This window comes from Dysidea avara, chromosome 2 (genome assembly GCF_963678975.1).
Source record: "Dysidea avara chromosome 2, odDysAvar1.4, whole genome shotgun sequence".
Classification (NCBI taxonomy): Eukaryota; Metazoa; Porifera; class Demospongiae; order Dictyoceratida; family Dysideidae; genus Dysidea; species Dysidea avara.
In genome coordinates this window covers 4,539,207-4,559,742 of record NC_089273.1, presented here as the reverse complement: position 1 = coordinate 4,559,742, position 20,536 = coordinate 4,539,207, and the positions used below count along the sequence as shown (strand labels likewise).

Sequence of the window (20,536 nt, the reverse complement as noted above, 5' to 3'; positions counted from 1 at the left end):
GCCTTTAGTGGAACATGTATATCTTGAAGATCGAAGGCAAGCTATTTTAGAAGTTGCCATAGCAGCCAATATCACAATTACTTACCATGTAAAGGCAAGAAGAAGAACCCGAAGACCCCTAAAGCCCCCTGAAAAGAGGTCTGCATTATAATCAAAGTCCAGGTAGACTAAAGAAATCCCAACAGGAAAGAAGGCTATAGGTACGCATGTTAGTGTGGAGTTCTATAATGATCCTGATAACAGTGCCACAACATGGTACAAAGGAACGGTTATAAGATACAATAAACAGGGCTATCTAATATCATTTGATGACTGTGGTCCTGAAGACAATGAAATTATAAAGTCTTTAAAAAATCCATTGAAAAGGCAGAAGTAAAAATACTGTAACACTTTTCTGGTTTTAGGTAATCGACTACTTGTCTAGATTTGCGTCAATTATAATTTATTCATGATTGCTGTAATAATTATTGTTATTATACTTAACTAATATAGTACTATTACATCATTACAGAAATACACCACGGCATCTAAACTTGTTATTGATTTTATGACACTGTAGAGTGATATTACTATTATTATGTACATTATTGTTAACAATTATAAAACATTGTAGAACTTTTGTTTCATGTAACTTATAATAACTGTGTGGTTTGATTATTTTCATTGTAGCTTTTGCAGTTGATTAATTATTATAAATTGTAATAATTATTGTAGTGGCATGGAAACTTGATTCATATCAATAATATAAAATTATATTTCTCTGTATACTATGTGGCTATAAACAGTCAGTATGGACTTTCTATACTTATGAATTCATGTTCCATGCAAAGTCAGTATGGACTTTCTATACTTCTGAATTCATATTCCATGCAAGCCTATATAGTAGAGCGGCTAAGTAACAAATTTTGATGAAATTGTTCACTTTGTGATAAAAGCACTAAATTTTCTGTGGAAGTTGAGTAAGGTATACTAAATCATTTTAGATACGGTGCCATGTCAAAATCATTGCCTACGGTGCCATGTCAAAATCATTGCCTAATTAGGGCATGTTTTGAAACTTTTAAAGTAGATTATAAGTGCACTTCTAGCTGGTAAGGAAATCACACAAGTGCATTAAGAACCTTCATTTTAATTTATTGAATGTATCTCAAATTTTCAGGTGTAATCAGAAAAATTTTCAAAATGTGTTAAAATTACCTGTTTTTAAACACTTCAAATGGAGCAAATATTTCAGCATTAAAAGTACAGGTACGACCAAATAGAAATAATGTATTGTACATCTATGGCTTCATATGCCATGACCCTCCGTACATCTTAACATGGCAAGCTAGTGACCTGGTTGGACACCTCCCTTGATCAGATTTGGATATTACCATCCCTCACTTGTCTATTCAAATGCTAAGTTTCAGTATATGCAAGAGTTCATAATAGAACTCTTGGTATATGTACCATTGAGCCAGCTCAGAGCTCTTTATGGCTTCCCCAATACATTTTCTACTAACTTTACTTTTCAGGTTCTTTGAGCATGATATGATTGGTAATTTTAAAGGCACCATATCTAATATGAATAGTATGAATTAAGCAAATGTTGTACCAAGTTTGTTGCTTTTATTGAAAAAGTGAACGATTTGCTCAATTAGCCACTCTACTTATATATTTGGTCATGAGATATATAACCCCACAATATTGGGGGAAGAGATTAGTATGTGGTTGGTACTGATCTTGTACTCAATACATAAGTCTTGTGACTTAGCTTTGTAACAAGCAAACAGTTATGATACAGTAAAAAGGGAGATTTGCCACACGCATGTTCAAAAATTCTCACGAGGATCTTGTTTATTTATTTATTAAGGCTTTACACTGGGCAGCCTCGAACCTGTGCCATCCGATTAATGTTCGAATGCTTACAAGAGTCTGCCAGGCAGTCAAGATGTTTCCTCCTTGTCAATTTCTGTATAGGAACTCTGGAGAGTGACTTATTACCTCTAAGTACCCCATGTAGAACCATATGAATATTAGTTTATTGATTAAGCTGTACAAAATTGTCATCATAATAATCATTGATGAACTATCAATGCATTGCTCCATCCCTTTGGGATAAGCAGTATATATCATGCCTACCATTATTTTAGCTATATGTATACTATAAGTAATGAATTCCTATACTTGTACCGTATACCCAGATTGTGGAACAGCTTACCATTAATTGAACTATCCCAAACCTCCAGACTATCAAATTCAAACTCAACTTGAGAATTATTTTTGGAATCATTTTGTTAGCAATTTTGACAGTAATAATCTATGTACTTTTTATTTCTGTTGCCCCTGTTCCAAATGTTTAAACGTTCCAGCTCCTACAAACTATTTTATTCTTTAAGTTATACTCTTTATAGCTACCCCTTGTAATTATTATTTGTAGTTATATAGCTTATTGTAATTTGTAAGTATTAATTATGGCTACCAGTGCAAGACACTGGTAGACCTTCAGTTCTGTAATTTAATCATTTAAGCTCTTAAATTTTGTTTATTGATCTGTACAGTCCTGTATAGTAAAAAATAAAAGTACACCATTCTGTACATTTTGTGTGGGCGGGAGAAAGCAGTGGCAGTGATCCCAGCGATTTCAGTGCATTTGATTACTATATAATAAAGATATCCGAGGTCGCCACTATCTCAGCGAACACGAAGATGTTGTGTACTAAAGATATTCGAGGTCGCCACTATCTTAGCGAACTAGGAGAGGTTGTATAGTAAAGATATCCGAGGTTGCCACTGTATCAGCGAACACGAAGACGTTGTGTACTAAAGATATTCGAGGTCGCCACTATCTCAGCGAACACGGAGAGGTTGTATACTAAAGATATCCGAGGTTGCCACTGTATCAGCGAACACGAAGACGTTGTGTACTAAAGATATCAGAGGTCGCCACTATCTCTGCGATTAAGAACAGTTTACGTGAAGGGAAGTGAAGGCGCTGTTATCTCAGCGTAATATCATCTTTTAACCCAAAGTGAGAGGTAATTGCAGCAATACACTGTCACAGAGCTCTCAACTGGTGGAAATCACTTTGAGTGAGAACATAAGTGAAAATGAGTGAGATTGGTATGAAAATGAGTGAGATTATGTAGAGGATAGGAGACTCACCTGCAGTGTGTCAATCATACTCCTAAATACAAAGGATTTTGCCTCTAGGGGGTCTGGAGTATGAGAAAAGTTTGCAACTCAAGACATTCTCAGATGCAATTTTGATCAAAATTCATGATTTTGGACAAAAATCATACAGACTTTAATCACATACAGAAAGGGATTATATTGCATAATGTATACGTAGCTATTATATAATTTATTGTTTGCTGCTGTGTGCCCTGTTACATTCTGATTTATAACAAGGCTCTGTTTGGATTATAACAAATAATGACCAAAATACCTACAATAGCTATACAGCATGAAAATGACTAAGTATAGCTAATAATTGCATGTTAAAAATAATGTGAAGTCAGTTAATTAATATATAGTTAGCTAGCTATATTATGGTGTGTCCAATGAGCAATGGGAAACTTTCTGTTTACATGGTTTCTGTTGATGGTTAGTGGTTGAACAACCCTAACATATGTGAATATAATCACTCTCATGCATACAAGCATGCAAGACCCTTACGAGTGATCACGTGATGCTAAGAAACGGCTGTTTTGGTTCGAGATTCATACTGTGAGTCAGAGAGATTAATGCGTGAGTTTAGAGGTGTTGTGAGTGAGAGAGTGAGATTTTGCTTCAATGCGTGAGACTCACGCAGAATGAGTGAGAGTTGAGAGCTCTGCTGTCATCAATTTTTGTTTAATAGAAACGTGTTTGTGGCGATTTTAATAGAAACGTCTTTAATAGAAACGTCTTTAGTAGAAACGTCTTTAGTAGAAACGTCTTTAATAGAAACGTGTTTGTGGCGATTTTATTTTGTTTAATACTAAAGGTCACAGCATCCAATATTCTTCACTAGTATGAACTCCGCACTTAACCTAGTGCCAAACCACCTAAGTGAGTTTGTAACAGCTACCTATCTTCACAATTAGTTCTGAATGTTCAAGAAAAGCCAGTTGACCCTTGTCACGAGGCTGGGTTGGAAAGCTCACGTGTTCAAGACTTGTTTACGTAGTGCAAAACCTACTCGCTTTTAGCTACAAGAAGTTATCCGTGATTCTCGACCGAGGCGGTCTAGTGGGCAGTGTTGGCGGACGACTAAGATCAGAAGTTCGATAGCTACATCACAAATTGAAGTAAGCCTGAATGTGGAAACGCCGGGTTATGAAGAGAGCAAAGCAGCCGTTTCCCTCTTTCTCTTTCGACGTGTTAGCTACACCCTGTAGTTTCATCTTTTTACCACTTGTTGGTATTTCATTGCTAGGCTAGTCGCTAGTAAGCTCTTCCTTCTGTGTTCACCCTGCATCACCATATTGGTGATGTTGCAGGATTATTAGGCTTAACTTAGATAGAGATTTCCAACTAAATTAAATAATTAACATTCCATGCATTGCATTAGTATGACAAATATTGTGCTATTTTTCAGGGTCATTTTAGTACAAACCCTACCTCAATCGGTGATTCCTATCAAAAGACATGTGACCAGATCTGTGAAAAAGGGACATAATCGCACAAGCCTAAATCTACAGTATAAAGCATTGAATACATTAGGTGAAATACTTGCATATTATTAAAAAAAATATCCGTAATTTTTTAACCCCTCTTTCTTAGTGAAGGAAGGGACTAACAATAACAACGTGGATATCATCGTATTCACCTGCGCAAGAGGAGTTGGAAAATCTTTGTTTCGTTGCAGTAGACCTAAGGATACGTAAGTTATGAGCGTTTGTTTACGTCATGTCTAAGAGATTGTACGCGATTGATTTTTCTTCATAAATTTCGCTCTTTATATGCAGTTTAGAAGGGCAAGTAAAGGAAAAACTTACCCAACAATTGATTCCCCAGTTAATGGCGAACACGATGGTGAAAATTTTAGCTCTGTACCTCAATCCGATGAACATTCGGACAGTGTGATGATTTTTGTATACAGTAGTTTCAATGCTTTTTATGTATATCGCATGGCACCAAACACAATGTTCAAAGTGTCATAAATCTAGATAGGAAACTATTAATAACATGAGCTTTTCACCACATATCTATTTCATGGAGAACAGCATATGAGTTAGGTAAAACCCCTCAAGAGTGACCACTTCTTTGTAGACTGACCACTCAGAATATTACACGAATAAAACAAGTGATTCACAAATAAAACTGTGTATATTGTGTAATATTAAGTATACACAGGTACCCAATGTATTTTTAGGGATAGGTGACTAGAAAATCAGCAATATTATATAACATGGTAAGTACTGGCATCACAAGTCACAATTAATTTTAAAAAAATACTTTGGAAACATGACAATCAGATAACAAAATGTAAGACCAATATTATTTTTAAGATAGATTTGTTTGGACACTGTTCAGCTTTATTTGTCACATTGTAAGCACTAAGGATGATAATTATTATATAACACAATGACATCACTATACTATAAAGAGAAACTATAAATAGTTCCGGACCAAATTACAATTACTGAAGCTGCTATAAAATGGATCAAAACAGCAGTAAATACACCAGAATATAGCAACAGATAAGTGTGAAGCCATGTAAGGCTGGTATCACATGCCAGTCTCCACTTTTGAAAAGATTATGCTTAACCTTGAACCTTATATTTCAATTCCATGCAAGACAACAAACTGCTCACCTTCAAACTATACTAGCATCGATGCAGAGGGATGCCTTGAAGTCCCAGGTGATTGTAATGCTCAATTCTGAACAGTGCTAGATGGCGATTTACCTTTTAACGCGCCATATTTCCATCGTAATCCAACTTCAGTCGTCCTCCAATCAAAAAACACACGGCAGATCCGAATTCAGCGTATACGGTTTTCCCAGGACCACTTTTTTCATCCTCATCAGCCACAAATTCACGCAGAAACACTTGGAAACTTTGGCTATCACCGGTGCCGTATTCTTCCAATTAGAATTACATACGCAATTATTTGTATGGGCTCCCTATAGGAGTTTTTATTTCTCAAACTTTGATTTGACATATCTCAATAAATACCACATGGATTTTAATCCAGTAAAGTGCATTACAAAATACGAAACACTGACTACCATTATTTGGAATGGCACTATGTGAAACATTTATTGAAGATGTGTAATTTAAGTAGCAAAAATATACTGTATGTGAAAAATTGGTTGGTTGGAAATCACTACTTAAGACAAAGCTACACAACTGTTAGTTAGTTATATAGTATATCACAAAATTTCAATCAGAATACTTTCTACTTTACAACATTTGCTAATCAAACTTGAATGAGCACTGCATTGTAGCGGACTTTACCTTGGTTTCAAAACTTTTGTTGTATTTTTAAAAAAAATTACCATCGATAGAGGTTTGAATGTTCAATAGATTGAATAAGTAGTTTTATTGAAAAACGTCTCCGAATTAAGCTTGATCATTGGATGCTTTTGTGTGCCTATTGTGCCAAAAATCATGCTGGCATAATAGGCTCAAGCCTATTGATCATATAATATAGCTAGCTATTTTTGTTATAATGGACTACTTGTTCAATGAACTAGCTACTTGCTTGTATATAGCTATGTTTAAGAAAGGACATCATACGAATTGTTGACATTATACCACTAACCTACGTCTTGTACATTTATCACAGAGCAACTTGCTTCCTGTACATTTGATTTTACCTTTCACACATATAGATGTTGCAAGCTGTGAGAGCATATCACATTCCAGCTGTATAATAGCTATTTCTTTTTATTTGAGCTTTATTGCTAGATAAGGATTAAACACTTCACCAATTTGAATTTCTCATCAATGCTTTATTCATTTGTATAAAAATTCAACATCAATAATAACTAATAATTATTATTGTATTGTATGCTGGTAGAGCTGTTGCTTTAATTTCATAGAATAGGATGTACGTGAAAGGCCCCTTTTGAGTTCATGATGAGGTCAGGTTGCTTATTCCATGTCATTAAAGAGGATTAACTGTACACGTAATATTTCTACATAAGTGGCAAGATATGGGACATGCATTTAAGAAAACTTTACGGTAATTTGCTTAATAAAGTAAACCTAGCATTAATCAAGTAGATTACTTTGCATGGTGGCAGATACATTGGTATATGTGACTGGGCCTGCGAAAATAGGGCATGTGGGCACACAATTTTTTGCCTACTTTTTCAAACTTTCACCACTCATAACATTTTGTACTATTATGCTATGGCTATGCATTTTTTAGCTCTTAGTAAACATTTAATTGGCTTTATGATGCAAGTTCTAGAATACAAATATTCTATTCCAGCACTGAGATAGGACCTGTAGAGTCACGGAGTGTAGTTTGTTCCCACATTCCCTGTTTTTGCAGGCCTGGTCACATATAAAATATCATTATAGAACTTTGCGTGGGCGAGATCAAAGGGAAAAGTGTACTTTAAATTTCATAAAGTACACTCTCAGCCGGCCAACTGTTTCATCGACCACAAAGAGTGCTTTATTCACAATAAAGCACTCTTTGCGGTGCAATAAAGCACTCTTTGTGGGCAATAAAGCACAGTTGCCCACGTGCCTTAGTGTAGGCTAATAGCCTACGGGGCTCACGCCAGTACGACTAATCACCCAAGCCGGTGAAGGCTGATAGCCTCGCCGCACTGAGTGATCAATCACCCCAGCCAATACGAGTTCTACCACTGGATTACTTTTATAGACATACCTAAATGCTTCGATGATGGGTGAGAGAAGGTAACATTGCTGTTACGTTTGTTAATGTAAACGGACAACTCCTGGAGATATCACGGAAATACTTCACCATGTGACTCACCATAGAATCGATTGTGGGTTGCGAGCAAAACCTGCCAAAAGACGCAATGAACGTCTACTATGCCAAACTATGGTGAAATATGCGTGAGTTACTTTGTTAAACTAGTTTGTGTACGTTCAGGCTGCTAATAGTTCGTGCAACGCTTGTTAATTACGAGTCCTAGTGTATGGTGAAGCTACACGACTAGAAAGTTCCATAAATCATTTAAAGCATAGCCTTGCCTCGTGCTATATGAAAAATAAAGTACTCGGCGCTTGGCCTCGATGCTAATAAAGCACTCGGCTTCGCCTCGTACTTTATTAGCATCTCGGCCGCGCGCCTCGTACTTTATTATTCATATAGCACTCGCGGCTATGCTCTAGCATATACGTAAAGTAAACTAAGATGTGGTAAACATCAGTAAACATAGATATAAGGTTGTACACATAGAAATAAACTGTTGCAGACATGGTGGTAAACAAAGGTTTGGCTAAATTAAACTAAGATAGTCAGGTAATAGGGAGTGTACATAAGGTATTTAGCTAAGAGTAAACACACAGTAAAAATGGAATAAATATCATAAACATTGTGTGCACATAAAGAAAACTAAAAGTGATCATGGGTAAGTGTATGGTTAATGAAAGTAAACCTGAATAAATATACATACATAGAGTAAACATGTGATATGTGGTGAACATGTGCTATGTAGTGAACTAAGGTAAAGACTGGGCTAGCATGAAGTAATTTAAAAACTAAACTCAGGGTACAGCAACACCAGCATCAGTTGCTAAACTATAAAGCAGACTATTTACACACCTTCAATTCACTGAGTTGGCAATTGATTTTCTTACAGCCTGTGCCAAACCATGCTACCTGTAGACAATGAGATATTTCTAAAGCTCTGTGAAGGAAAATACATGCTGGAGAGGGTTCAAGCAGTCTGGACAGATGATCAGGGTACCAGGGTCCTTAGTTACATTTTTCTATTGAGATGACTGCCCTTGCCAGGCTGTTTTTTCATCCCTGTCCATTTATACCCTATGTTCTGCTTTGTGAGATTTCTGACTATAAAGCATCACTGACAATGACATCCTTTGGGGCTTGGTGCTTTTATTACCCTTGCAGTCCATTTAATAGTATCCTTGCTGGTGTCACTGTCCACCCTACCACCCCTTTTTGTAGGGACTTACTATCAATGATGGGAGGGAATAATGAGAGTAAGCACCATAAGTACTCTAAAGTAAATTTTATTTTCTCTGTGAATCAACCATATTATGCTGATATGGGTGATTTTCCAATATATGTATACAGTTCAATTTTGGTTCGCCACACTGATGCTGTGGCACAACCCAGTGTGTAATTCTAAGTCCACCAATAGCTACTCAATACTACAATATGTGGGTGTGTGCCCACATGCTCATACACACCGCACTGCAGTACAGTTAAAGAGGAAGTAGTTGCTATGAGGGGATAGGGGGCTGATCAAAGGAGGTCTGTAAATATTTTTATGCATATTGCAGTTACATAGATAATAAATATTATTATATACATACTTAGATAAAGCTGATTTAACAATTGGTGCATTATGAGTGGAACAAATGACAGTGGCATATCTGTTACTGAGTTATCAGACTTGAATAGTGATATTAATATTGTATCAGAAAGTCCAGCTGGACAAGATCATGATGATAACAATCATACCACTGTTATTTCAACCTACACCCGGAACCAGAAAGCTGATGCACAGTATTTGCAAGCATCAAGAAATACAAAACCACTCAGGAAAGAGGCCTGTGAAAGCGATGAAGCAAATGATAAAACAGTTGGACCTTCTCTAACAAGTATTCCAGTTGAAGTTTTCACAACAGAACGCATTGCTAAAGCATTGAAATGCCAATTAATAGCCACACTGATTATCACCATTTGTATCATTGGAGTGCTTTCTGTTGTTCCAGTTGTATTGTACACCATGAACCCACCTCATGCAGGGATACAATCCATTGAAGTTGATGCATTTCAACGTTTGAATTTTGATACTTGTTCTGTAAGCATACAATATAAATTTACAGCTGCATGAGTACTATAGCAGCTGTTGAATCAAACCAGGATATGAAATTTAATTGTACGTAGCAACCAAGATTGGCCCAAGAATGCTGTAATAAAATAATTGGTAATCCAACTATGTTGGTTTTAACATTGCTGCAGAATGCTTCTGGCTGTGATCTTTAATATCACAACTTTTAAATCTTTGTATCATTCACATTATAATATTACCATGCTTATAATATTACACATGATTGGTTCTCACTAACTATAATAACCGTACAGCCTTTTCTCTGACTACCATATGTGACCGTCTCAGCAAAAACCCGACTTGTTTGCAAGAAAAAAAATTTTTTTTCTATTCACTCAGCATTATTAGCAGTGTCCAAGAAATGGATCACCAAAGTTTCATTCAGCCTTCTGTGATGTGTAGTTTTGGAATTATAGCACTAGCCAGTAGGAAGAGTAAGATTTGTACAGCGACTATACTGAAAATAAACTACAGTAGCGATTCCGGAATTCCGTAAATTTTGCATAAAATTTTCTCCGTGAATTCTCCATTGGGAAGATGGCGCAATCGATTCGCTGCCGTACGAGTGTTTGATCAAACAATTAGATCATTTCTAGGGTTTCTGGGGACGAGGAAAACGATGGTGCTGTTAGTTTCCTGCTATAAATGTGTTTATGTGGTGTTTTATGCCAATTCTAAGATTGTTTTTCAATATATTTACCACAATGTAATGTTGTCTTTGCAAGAAACGACCCAGCACATGTTAGTTACACCAAGTGCAACATTTTTGTCCATGTAGTTTTCATTATTAGTATGGAAAAAGTCAGCAAATTTGCAACATAAATAACCAAGTTGGCTGGTTCAGCTATCAAGAAGCTAAAAAGTAACAGTAAAACCAACTGTATAAGCAGCTATAAATGAACAGTAAAAATCCTTGTTTTGCATGCACATTGTATTTTGGGTGAAGGTGACTAGTACAGAGTGTTTGCATTCAGACCAAGTGGAAGTTGTTATGCCATTTGTAATATGCTAAGTTCACGCAGCTGTTAGGTGGCCTTCTACAGAGGTGACCTTTACTGAGAGGGTCTTATAATGATGGTTGCCATGTACTGAGATATTTATATCAGGAAACAGAAGCTGAAAATGTTTTTGCTAACGTGAGTTATAAACATTAATTTTGTTCAATTGTGCCATTTTTGGGGACTTTTTCAATGGAAAGAAGCGGAGAAAATTTTACCATTTTTAAAGGATAAAATTGCTTATAACTCCATCATCCATTGATTGATTTTTAAAAACTAAGTGTTTGTAAGATCTTTGGGGAGCGCTGCACAAGCCTGTGCTAAGTAGAAATTGTTTCCATCAATTTTAAAATTCTCCCGGAATCGCTAACTACAGGCGCTTACATTCGCAGTCATAACTTCTGTTTGGATTAGTCTACAGCGTTGCAACGTGGCTTAAAATGTTCACCATGGATCAGTACATCAGCCAAGGTACGGTGTTAGTCCTGTATACACTTGCGCATATGGATACGAAAGCGGTTTGGTAGAAGAAACGATGACGATCTTGTTTACGTTTACCGAATCGTAAACAAACGCACGTGACACGCATACCGTTGAAGCTACAAAAACGAAACAATGATTTCCGAACTCTCCATGAGTAGGCGAATAAGATGATATATAGTTTTAATTGATTTGAGTCTTTCGTCTTCGAATACTGGCCCAATAAAAACTTGCGTATTTTTCATTGTAGCATGCGTAATTTTACGAATTATTTTTAAATTTCGTTTTTCTCAATACGCATGCTTGTGCGAACAAGTCAGGTTTTTGCCACATATAGTACACACCACTAAGTTAACTTATCTGTAGACTTCACTTCCTTTAGTGATGTACCCTGTAGCCATGGCAAGATATTTTTTCTAAGCCATTTCTTACTCTCACGCACAAAATCAATAACTATTGATGGCAATTGTCGATTGTTATTTGAAACAGCTATGTTGGTCTGCAACACCCTCATTCCAGGCTTCTCTCTCCACCGTGCTTCATCACACCAGATGTTCACAATGATGTCAGCATGTTGTTTGTCTTTACAACATATCGGCCCAAAAATTTGATGAGGCCACCCAAATAAGTTGTTCTTAAGAATTCTATTTTCAGACATCCAATGACCAAGCCATTCTAGACAATGCATCATACAATTAGATGGTAACAGTTTTATCATCTCTCTACATTCTAAGTATATATACCGACAGTCTCCAAAGCGATATGTTCAGCCCACTGTTGTCTTTTAGTAATGCCCAATACAGAGTAAATACAATGATAGTGATAGGAACTTTGGTTGCTTCCATGGAACCCTTGGAACCCCCCCTGGATCTGCCCCTGCACACACACACACACACACACACACACGCACACACACAAATACGCATCACACACAAGCATATACACACATAATTTCTATGCATGTAATGTGTATCCATTATTTACTACTGTGCAGGTTAATGACAATAAATCACAGATAGAACTAAGCCTTGTATATGATGATATGATGAAATTCTGCAACTTCACTGATGCTGACTGTGAATTTAATACCACAGCCATAATAGGTTTACATTCTGTTTATGGCTTAGGTTTAAAAACTAATTCACAATGTGTCACAGACAGCACACTATCATTTTTCTGCAATGCAACACTTCTATTGTGTAATGGTGATAGTTCTTCAGTAAGCCTAACTGAGGAGTGTGAAAAAGTTCGTGATAACAACTGCTCATCTGAATGGAGATTAATAGAGAATTTTTATAACATATCTGTTCCAGATTGTATTAGTTATGATAAAGATACGAATATAACATTAAAGAAGGCTCCAAATCAACCTTGTCCGGCTAATTTTGATCATTTTTGTAACTCAACATGCTTACCAGTGTGTGGTGAATATTCACTGTTAACACAAGATTCTTCCAGTAATTTTTCCCTCTATCTGGCAGTTGCAGCTGGTTTCATTGGGTTGATTGGTGGAATAATTACTCTAATTATTTGCTACTACAGAAGGAATAAATTGTAAGTTTAATAGATCTACACTTGCAGACTTGCTTCAAACAAGCTATATTATGGCAAACACTTGTTTTGTTATTTAACAGGGACACAACATTGGCTAAAGCTGTTCTTCAACTGTACCCTGGACAAGTACCTGTATGTATATCACATTTGACTAAACAAGGCTTCCACACACATCCACTTTTATGCACTAGATGTACCAGTATGGTATTAGTTTCAAATTTTGATCAGGTATTTGCTATGGAAGAATTGTGTGAAAGTTTAAGGTTGTGGGATACTGTAGACCCACATGTGCACTACAGTATATATTATTTTTTCATGATTTAGGGTTTGATTTTTCTTAATCTCATGTTACTAAAATTAATATTTAAATTCTTATTAATTGACATGGAATTCAAATGTTGTTATGGAAACATGAGTTGTTCCCATACCAAATAGTGAAAATTATTTAAAAATCAGACCAATGAAGAACCATGAGAACTTACTAACAATTCTAAGTTTTGAAGAACGCTTGTGAGGGACTGACAAGAGGATTTATGAATAATGTGTCTAGTTGCTGAAATACTGTGTATTGCAACAAAGTGGTCTAAAACAAGACAATGTGGTCACAAAATTAATTTGTAAATTCATATCACAAGCACTAGAAACATTATTTCTTAGAAATGGCTCCGTCAGGACCTAGACAAACAGCCGAACTAGTAGTTTGTTTATACAAAATGTTAACAACTTGTTTGACAGTCCAGGTTTTTGGTTCAAGAAATATCACCATTATTGAGGAAAACCACGCATGTGCTTACAGGTGCGCCAGTTGCTAAGTGTGTTGTTTCTCTGTTATCTTGTACAGTCACGTGTGTTTTCTTGTACCTTGTAACTGTCCAGTCAGCACGCTATCATTCTCCCAACAATTTAAGCCTGTTACCAGCTGATTCACAACACAACACCAAGCCCACCTTAATTATGTCATAAAAATTGAGTCAACAGTCACTCACTATCCCGTAACCTTAAAGTCAATAGCTTACTGAATAGTTAAGGTACAGTTGGTTAAAGTCAGAAAATTGGATGTGTGTGGAAGCCTTGTTCTGTGAACTTCAGTCACCGCATATGCACACGAATTCCCTTAGTCACTCTCTCAGTTCTAATGACTGATTCAAATGAAGGCACCACAGCACAGCATTTTTCATGTTACTAAATGTAATATGGCCCAATGCATCATGACTCTTAAAAAGAACTAATGAGTATGCCGAGTAGCTACCCTTTTGTGGTCAGATCTGTGAAAAGGGGTCTTATAACCTTTCTAATACCATACTGTACCTGTTTCACTGCCCGTACAAAAGTCTCAATAGTAACAGTGAAATTTATCCCGTATTTCACTGACAGCAGTGAAAAAGTTGTAATTGCAATTTCATTGGCTAGAATTTATGTTAACAATGTAGCGCCAATTAGTGTCGACGCATGTTTAGTACATAGTGACAAATTGCGTACATAGCAAAGCTAATGCACAGCATGCGCATATGCAGCGAGTATGGTATTAACTGGGAATAGCATGGGTAGCAGTGAAATTTGGGATAAATACCACTCTTGTTGTATTGGAAATGGTAAATTTTACTCGGCTTCGCCTCGTGAAATTTATCCCCATTTCCAATACAACACTCGTGATATTTATCCCAAATTTCACTGCTACCCATGCTATTACTAGTACAAATTGCATGTATTTGTCAATCCATAACTTGATTTGTGGGTATGGTACCATCCTGAAAGTTGATCACCTTACGTTCCTAACATAGCACTATTCCTGGATGTAATTTTAAGACAATAGGTTAAACACATGATGAGTTATGACTCATCAAACTTGGAAATTTAGAAAGGCTATAAGACCCCTTATTGCAGATCCGGTCACATAATTATTATGATGATTTCTTGTATGTTCAATAACAGTAAGGAACTATGATGCATGTTTTCATGAAAGGTGTAGTACGGTAATGTCTATTTTTGCTCTATGATTGTAAACAATAGATATTGGCCCATATTAGCTACACATATTATAGACATCAACAATTTGATTTCTGTTGCTTTTTTATTATAACAGTTAAGTTGCTTCTAGCATACAAACTGCTTTAGAACTGTTTAGTTTTTAGATAGAGAACAAGAACTCTTCATACAGTATTTATCATTGTTATTACTGATACAATAGTATATATACTATAGCTATTTAGTGTGGTATATTCTTTTCCAGATTAAAGTTTCCACAGATATACATAGTGTACAACACAGTCATTTGGGAAGTATACTGTAAGTTATGTATAATTGGGTGTACATGTATCAGAAGTCACAAACAAACTTAACCAGTTTATGTTTATAAGTAGTGATAAACTATGGCTTAGACCTTTTTCGTGGTGGATTTTGAAGGTGTCTATAACTTACTTAGACCAGTACCCTTTTTTGCATTGGTAGTACTGGCAATGCATCACCACCTGAAGATTAATTTTAAATGGATAAGTGTTGTTAAGGGTGGAGTGATGGCTTGTTTCTACTAATTAATGCTACATTTCTCTGTACCCCCCCCCCCCCCCCCCCCACACACACACACACACACACACACACACACCTTGTGGAGGAGCCAGCCACGTTTCTGATTAAAATAGCTAGCTACTAAACTTTATGCCAGGCCAAGATCAGTTTATCAACTCATGAAAATATGCACATTTTACTACAAATTTACCTAAAACCAAAGCGAATGAAAGTCAAACTAATTGCAAAATTGCACCCAGCACCTTCGTCTGTACTAAGCGCCTCTAAAATAATTATCGTGTTGCTGTTGTTTAAGACATTCAGAGCCTTTAAAACAGCTTTTAAGACTTCGCAACCATCTGAAAAGGCCTTAAGTGGCAAAAATCAACCATGAGATACTACTAAGAGGTGATTATTTGCTGCTTCAAAAATGTAGCATTCAACTAGAGTATCTGCATGCATGGCTCTCTACAACTTACTCTGCTTGTTCCCCTCCCCTTCCCAGCTCCTGGATCCGCCCCTGTAAATGGTCTAAATAAGTTAGACTTCAGACCACGAGACCCTCAGGCCCTATTACTTAGAATGCAAATCAAGACACATTGTAATGTGTTGTGTGGCCAAGTACAGCCAGTGCAGGCCCACAACAGACAAGTATGTATTTTACAGGAATCAAGAAAATGCCGCTTTCACACTTCCGTAGCTTGATAATGGCTGGGCAGAAAGTAACCATATTTTGTTGTGGAAACTCCCTCAGGCCTTGTAGTAGTGCATTCACTTCATGACACAGGACCGTCAGGTTACTAACTTACTTAGACCCCTGTGGTCTGAAATCTGACTATTTCTTAGACTTACAGCGTAAGGTTGCATAGGAGCAAATACAATAATACATGCACTACCAGGGGCGGATCCAGACTTTTATAAAGGGGGGTTCCACTTTGAAATTGGAACTTCAGCCTAGCTGAAACTTGAAGACCAAAAAAATAAATAAAAACGGTCATCACCTGCTGACAATAGCTGCCCCTCACCTTAGATGCCCTCACCAACTATATTTCCTTCTTTATAACTAGATACATAGCTTGCTACACTCTATTAGTATCTCGATTTGACTGTTCTATTAGAGTATCTCAAGTAAGAGAGGCTCTTTCAAAAGGGGGGTTAATGGAACCCTTTGAATCCCCCCGGGATCCGCCCCTGATACCTCTATGTGCTATATTGTGAACGAAGTCTTTGTCAGCTGACAATAGTGCATGGTCTAAATTTCTTGCTGGTGCCACCTCTGCTAAATTCTGCACAAAACTTGACCCTTGGTTATATCCAAACTCAAATGCTATCATGCAGGTAATGGCAAAAATGTTTTTGCTCAAATAATTGTAGCCCGTACATTTATTAATTAAACAAATTCTGCTAATATAATTTACTAGAATATACATCACACTCAAAATCATAAACTATTCCAGGGAGGGGGGGGGCATGTCCCCCCAACTGACAAATAAGTTTTGAAACATCTCGGGGAAAAGTTGCAGTATAGATAGGCAGTGGCGTAACTAGACTTGCACCGACACCAGGGCCCAGTACAATAAGTTGAATTCATATTCACAAACAAAACTATTAAAGTAGTCAAATCATCGAAATGATAATTATTTCTAGAGGTGCTTATGCCGATAACCTGGCAGATTTCACAATAACAAAAGGTAATATAGCTGTTTTTCAGCCAAAAATATGTGCTGTTGTCAAGGTCTCGATTGATTATTCGATGAAATAGTCTTTTTCTACTACTCTGTTGCTAATTCTGTGGGCGTGACTTGATTGCTGACACCCGGGCCTGGGCCCAGGTAGGCCTGGGTTTAGTTATGCTACTGTAGATTGGCATTGTTATGTTTTAGTATTTTTCTTTTTTTAGCATAAATTTTAGGCTGTTTTCAAGCATTCAAATTGCAAAAATCCTGCAGCTCCTGCGGGTTGCACCCCCAGACCCCCTGAAATTCTATTTTATGTTACAGCCATACAACAATAGTCATGCTGTGCTCTATTTAACCCCCCTCCTCCCCCCCCATCCCCCATAGGTCAGGTCTAGAATTTCCACTGCTCAAATTACTTTTAATTTCTAATGAGGGTAGGTTTAGCGAGGGTTTGGTAATTAGGGGTCCACTGCACAAGTTCCTATTGCACTTCTATTATTACAATTCTGTACTATTATCTTTATAGTGTTTCTTAACATGATTCCACTTGTGGCAGAAAAAATGTTAATGTGCTCAGATCATAAATTTCTAGAAAGTACCAAAGAGCCGACCTACTCTTGTCAAATACAAGGTATGTAAAAACTGTATACACTGACAGTTTTGTTTTATTATAAACTAAATTCTGTTCACTGCGTTTATTCTCCCACCTGTATACCACACCCTATTCAGCACTGCATGCACTTGTGTTGTGTACTATGTATTCTACGTATCAAAATTGTGTGTACCAAATACACATGTGGTATAGAACATAAATTTAAATGATTCAGTAGACTATAAGATGGTTTTTTTGTTTTTTGTTTTTTAGAGCTAGTTACACAATTCAAATTTAAAATGGCTGTGTTCTATACCACATGCGTATTTGTGACCAGACCTGCAAAAACAGGGCATGTGGGCACAAACTACTCCCCATAATTCTACAAGTATTGCAACAGAATATTTGCATTCTAGAATTCGCAATGCAAATAATTCAGTATTGCAACAGATTATTCGCATTCTGTACCTTGTATCATAAAGCCAGTTACATGCTTACTAAGAGCTGAAATTTGCATTGCCATTGCATAATGGTACAAAATGTTTCGAGTGATGAAAGTCTGAAAAGGTAGGCAAAAATCATGTTCCCACATACTCTATTTTTACAGGCCCAGTCACATTTCATATACACACATGCACAACGGATAAATGCATGCATATGTACATACACACACACTACACTACAGTATACACACACATACATGCACATAATAATATTATGCTATGTACTGCATTGTGAATTAGTAGCATTATACATAATTGTTGATACATTTATGCAATGCAGGGTTCATGGTACAACTTTTGTATTCCTGTTTTGTGGGATTCTGGTGTTTTCATCTTCTTCACTTATTCCTCAGTTTGGCTTTTCCATTTAAAATCAAACTATGGCTAGACTCATCATCATTCAGAAATAAGATTCATCTTATTGAAGTGACAATCGTGATGTTGTTTGGATTACTATATCCAGTACTCACCATAAGTACAACAAAGCCACAGTATTATTATAATGGATGGTACTGTGCAGCTGTATCTGCTTCTATTGTGTTTTATGGAGGTATATTACCAAGACTCATTGTATTTTCTATTGGTCTTGTATTTCTTTTCGCTTCATTGTGGATTCTTCGAAAAGTAAGTGTAAATATGTATTAAGCACAAAATTTTGATGTGGAAGTAATTGTAGCTAAATCATGATCAGGTGCCACAATGTATGATAGGTTTTTTGAGGGGGAAATAATTCGTGGATTGCCACCATCCAAAGTTTCAAGGGGGGATTTTTCAATAATTTAATGCCATTTTTTATAAGCTGAAAATTTAGAGGTTTTTTTTGGCAGATAGCAGCCAACCCACAAAGATTGAGATAGTTTCCAATTGGAAAAAAGTACTACATGGTACATACAGTAGGAAGTAGTAGAATCAGCACGTTTACAGTACTGTATATCACCACCAAGGGAGAAATAATGTGCCAGATTGCAAGTTTGCAAGCAAGATTCTTGTATGGAAAATGTCCCTTTTCTTGCAAGTGTCTTACAAGTCACTTGCAGTCTTGCAAGTTTCTTGCAAGTCACTTGCAGTCTTGCAAGAATCTTGCATTTCATTTCTCCCAGAACAGTAAAAGAATTGGCCATATCAAAGCATCTGTATGCATATAATTTATATAGATTAAGTGTATATAGATGTGTGTATTCAAAATGATGCTTTACAACAATATCCAATTCAACTTATCTAAATCAACAGTCAGATAACATTATACCACCATCATGCTCCTAGTGCCATTTTCTTGAACTGTTTATAACAATTGTAGTTTCAGTAAAATTAATTCAAATGTAAACAAAGCACAATGGCCTACTTGTAAACTACTAAGCGCATTGTTGATGATGCAGTGATATTATTGTTTTGTATATTAATGTTAATAATGTTGATGTTTGTCTCTTTAGAAACATCACCTGAAGTCAAGCAATATCACAGTGTCCAATGTGTTCTGCTTGGGCTGCAGCTACTCAGTTGGTGAAGTTAAATTGGGTTTATTGTTCTGCTATTACATGGTTACCTTGCTATTGTATTTTACTGCAAGTCTGGTACATTTAACAACCAGAGATGAAGTATTTGCTAAAATGGCCAAATACATATACTGCTCAGCTGGAGGTCACAGGGAAGAATGCAACAAGTACAAAACGTTAGTAACAGCACCATCTGTCATGACCGCTGTAGCTGTTATGCTATTTTTACTGATCAACTTGTGTCATCTGATGTATGTGATACACATTCAAACTGTTAAAGAAACAATAACAAAACTTTTTACACGTTGAAATCCTAATATTTATGCAAATATCATTTTTGCTATGCATGCATGCCTGCAACATGTTGGTATTATAGTAGCATTGCTCTTAATGTATAGCTACTGGAATTTTAGGATCACCATTGTAATAGAATACTGTGTACTGTAAAGACGGTGACACCCTAAAGTGCAATGCGGGGGTGCCACAATAGCACTATAGGTCTATAGCGCTACCACAACACCCTGACTGTTCATATAATACCCGGTGAGTGCTCATACGTTACCCCATAACAGCCTGGGGTGATTTAGTGTGTCCTAGTAACACCAAGGGATGTCGTAGAGGTGTTGTGGTAATACGCAAAGAGTGTACTTAAGTGCCATGTGGCACTCTGTGTGATATGGCACTCGGTGTGTGGTGTCAAGAGGTATTTCTGTAACACCCTTAGTAGTCCTATGACATCCCATAGTGACTAACTCT

General features: G+C 36.6%; 1 protein-coding gene across 4 annotated transcripts in view; it reads left to right on the top strand.

Moving 5' to 3' along the window:
- Positions 1 to 20,206, top strand: part of LOC136246468 (uncharacterized) — a 38,398-nt gene extending 18,192 nt beyond the window's left edge. Inside the window, exons 1-9 of one of the 4 annotated variants that reach the window (XM_066037941.1) lie at positions 4,150 to 4,271; positions 4,562 to 4,686; positions 4,747 to 4,846; positions 9,460 to 9,946; positions 12,449 to 13,008; positions 15,239 to 15,294; positions 17,719 to 17,823; positions 18,568 to 18,911; positions 19,718 to 20,206. In XM_066037941.1, the coding sequence (XP_065894013.1) occupies positions 9,488 to 9,946; positions 12,449 to 13,008; positions 15,239 to 15,294; positions 17,719 to 17,823; positions 18,568 to 18,911; positions 19,718 to 20,089 (1,896 nt within the window). In that variant the 5' untranslated portion in view covers positions 4,150 to 4,271; positions 4,562 to 4,686; positions 4,747 to 4,846; positions 9,460 to 9,487 and the 3' untranslated portion in view covers positions 20,090 to 20,206. Of the gene's footprint in view, positions 1 to 4,137; positions 4,272 to 4,561; positions 4,687 to 4,746; positions 4,847 to 9,459; positions 9,947 to 12,448; positions 13,009 to 15,238; positions 15,295 to 17,718; positions 17,824 to 18,567; positions 18,912 to 19,717 lie in introns of those variants that run through there. The other 3 variants (XM_066037943.1, XM_066037942.1, XM_066037944.1) reach the window with 3 other exon arrangements.
- The last annotated feature ends 330 nt before the right edge of the window (positions 20,207 to 20,536 follow it).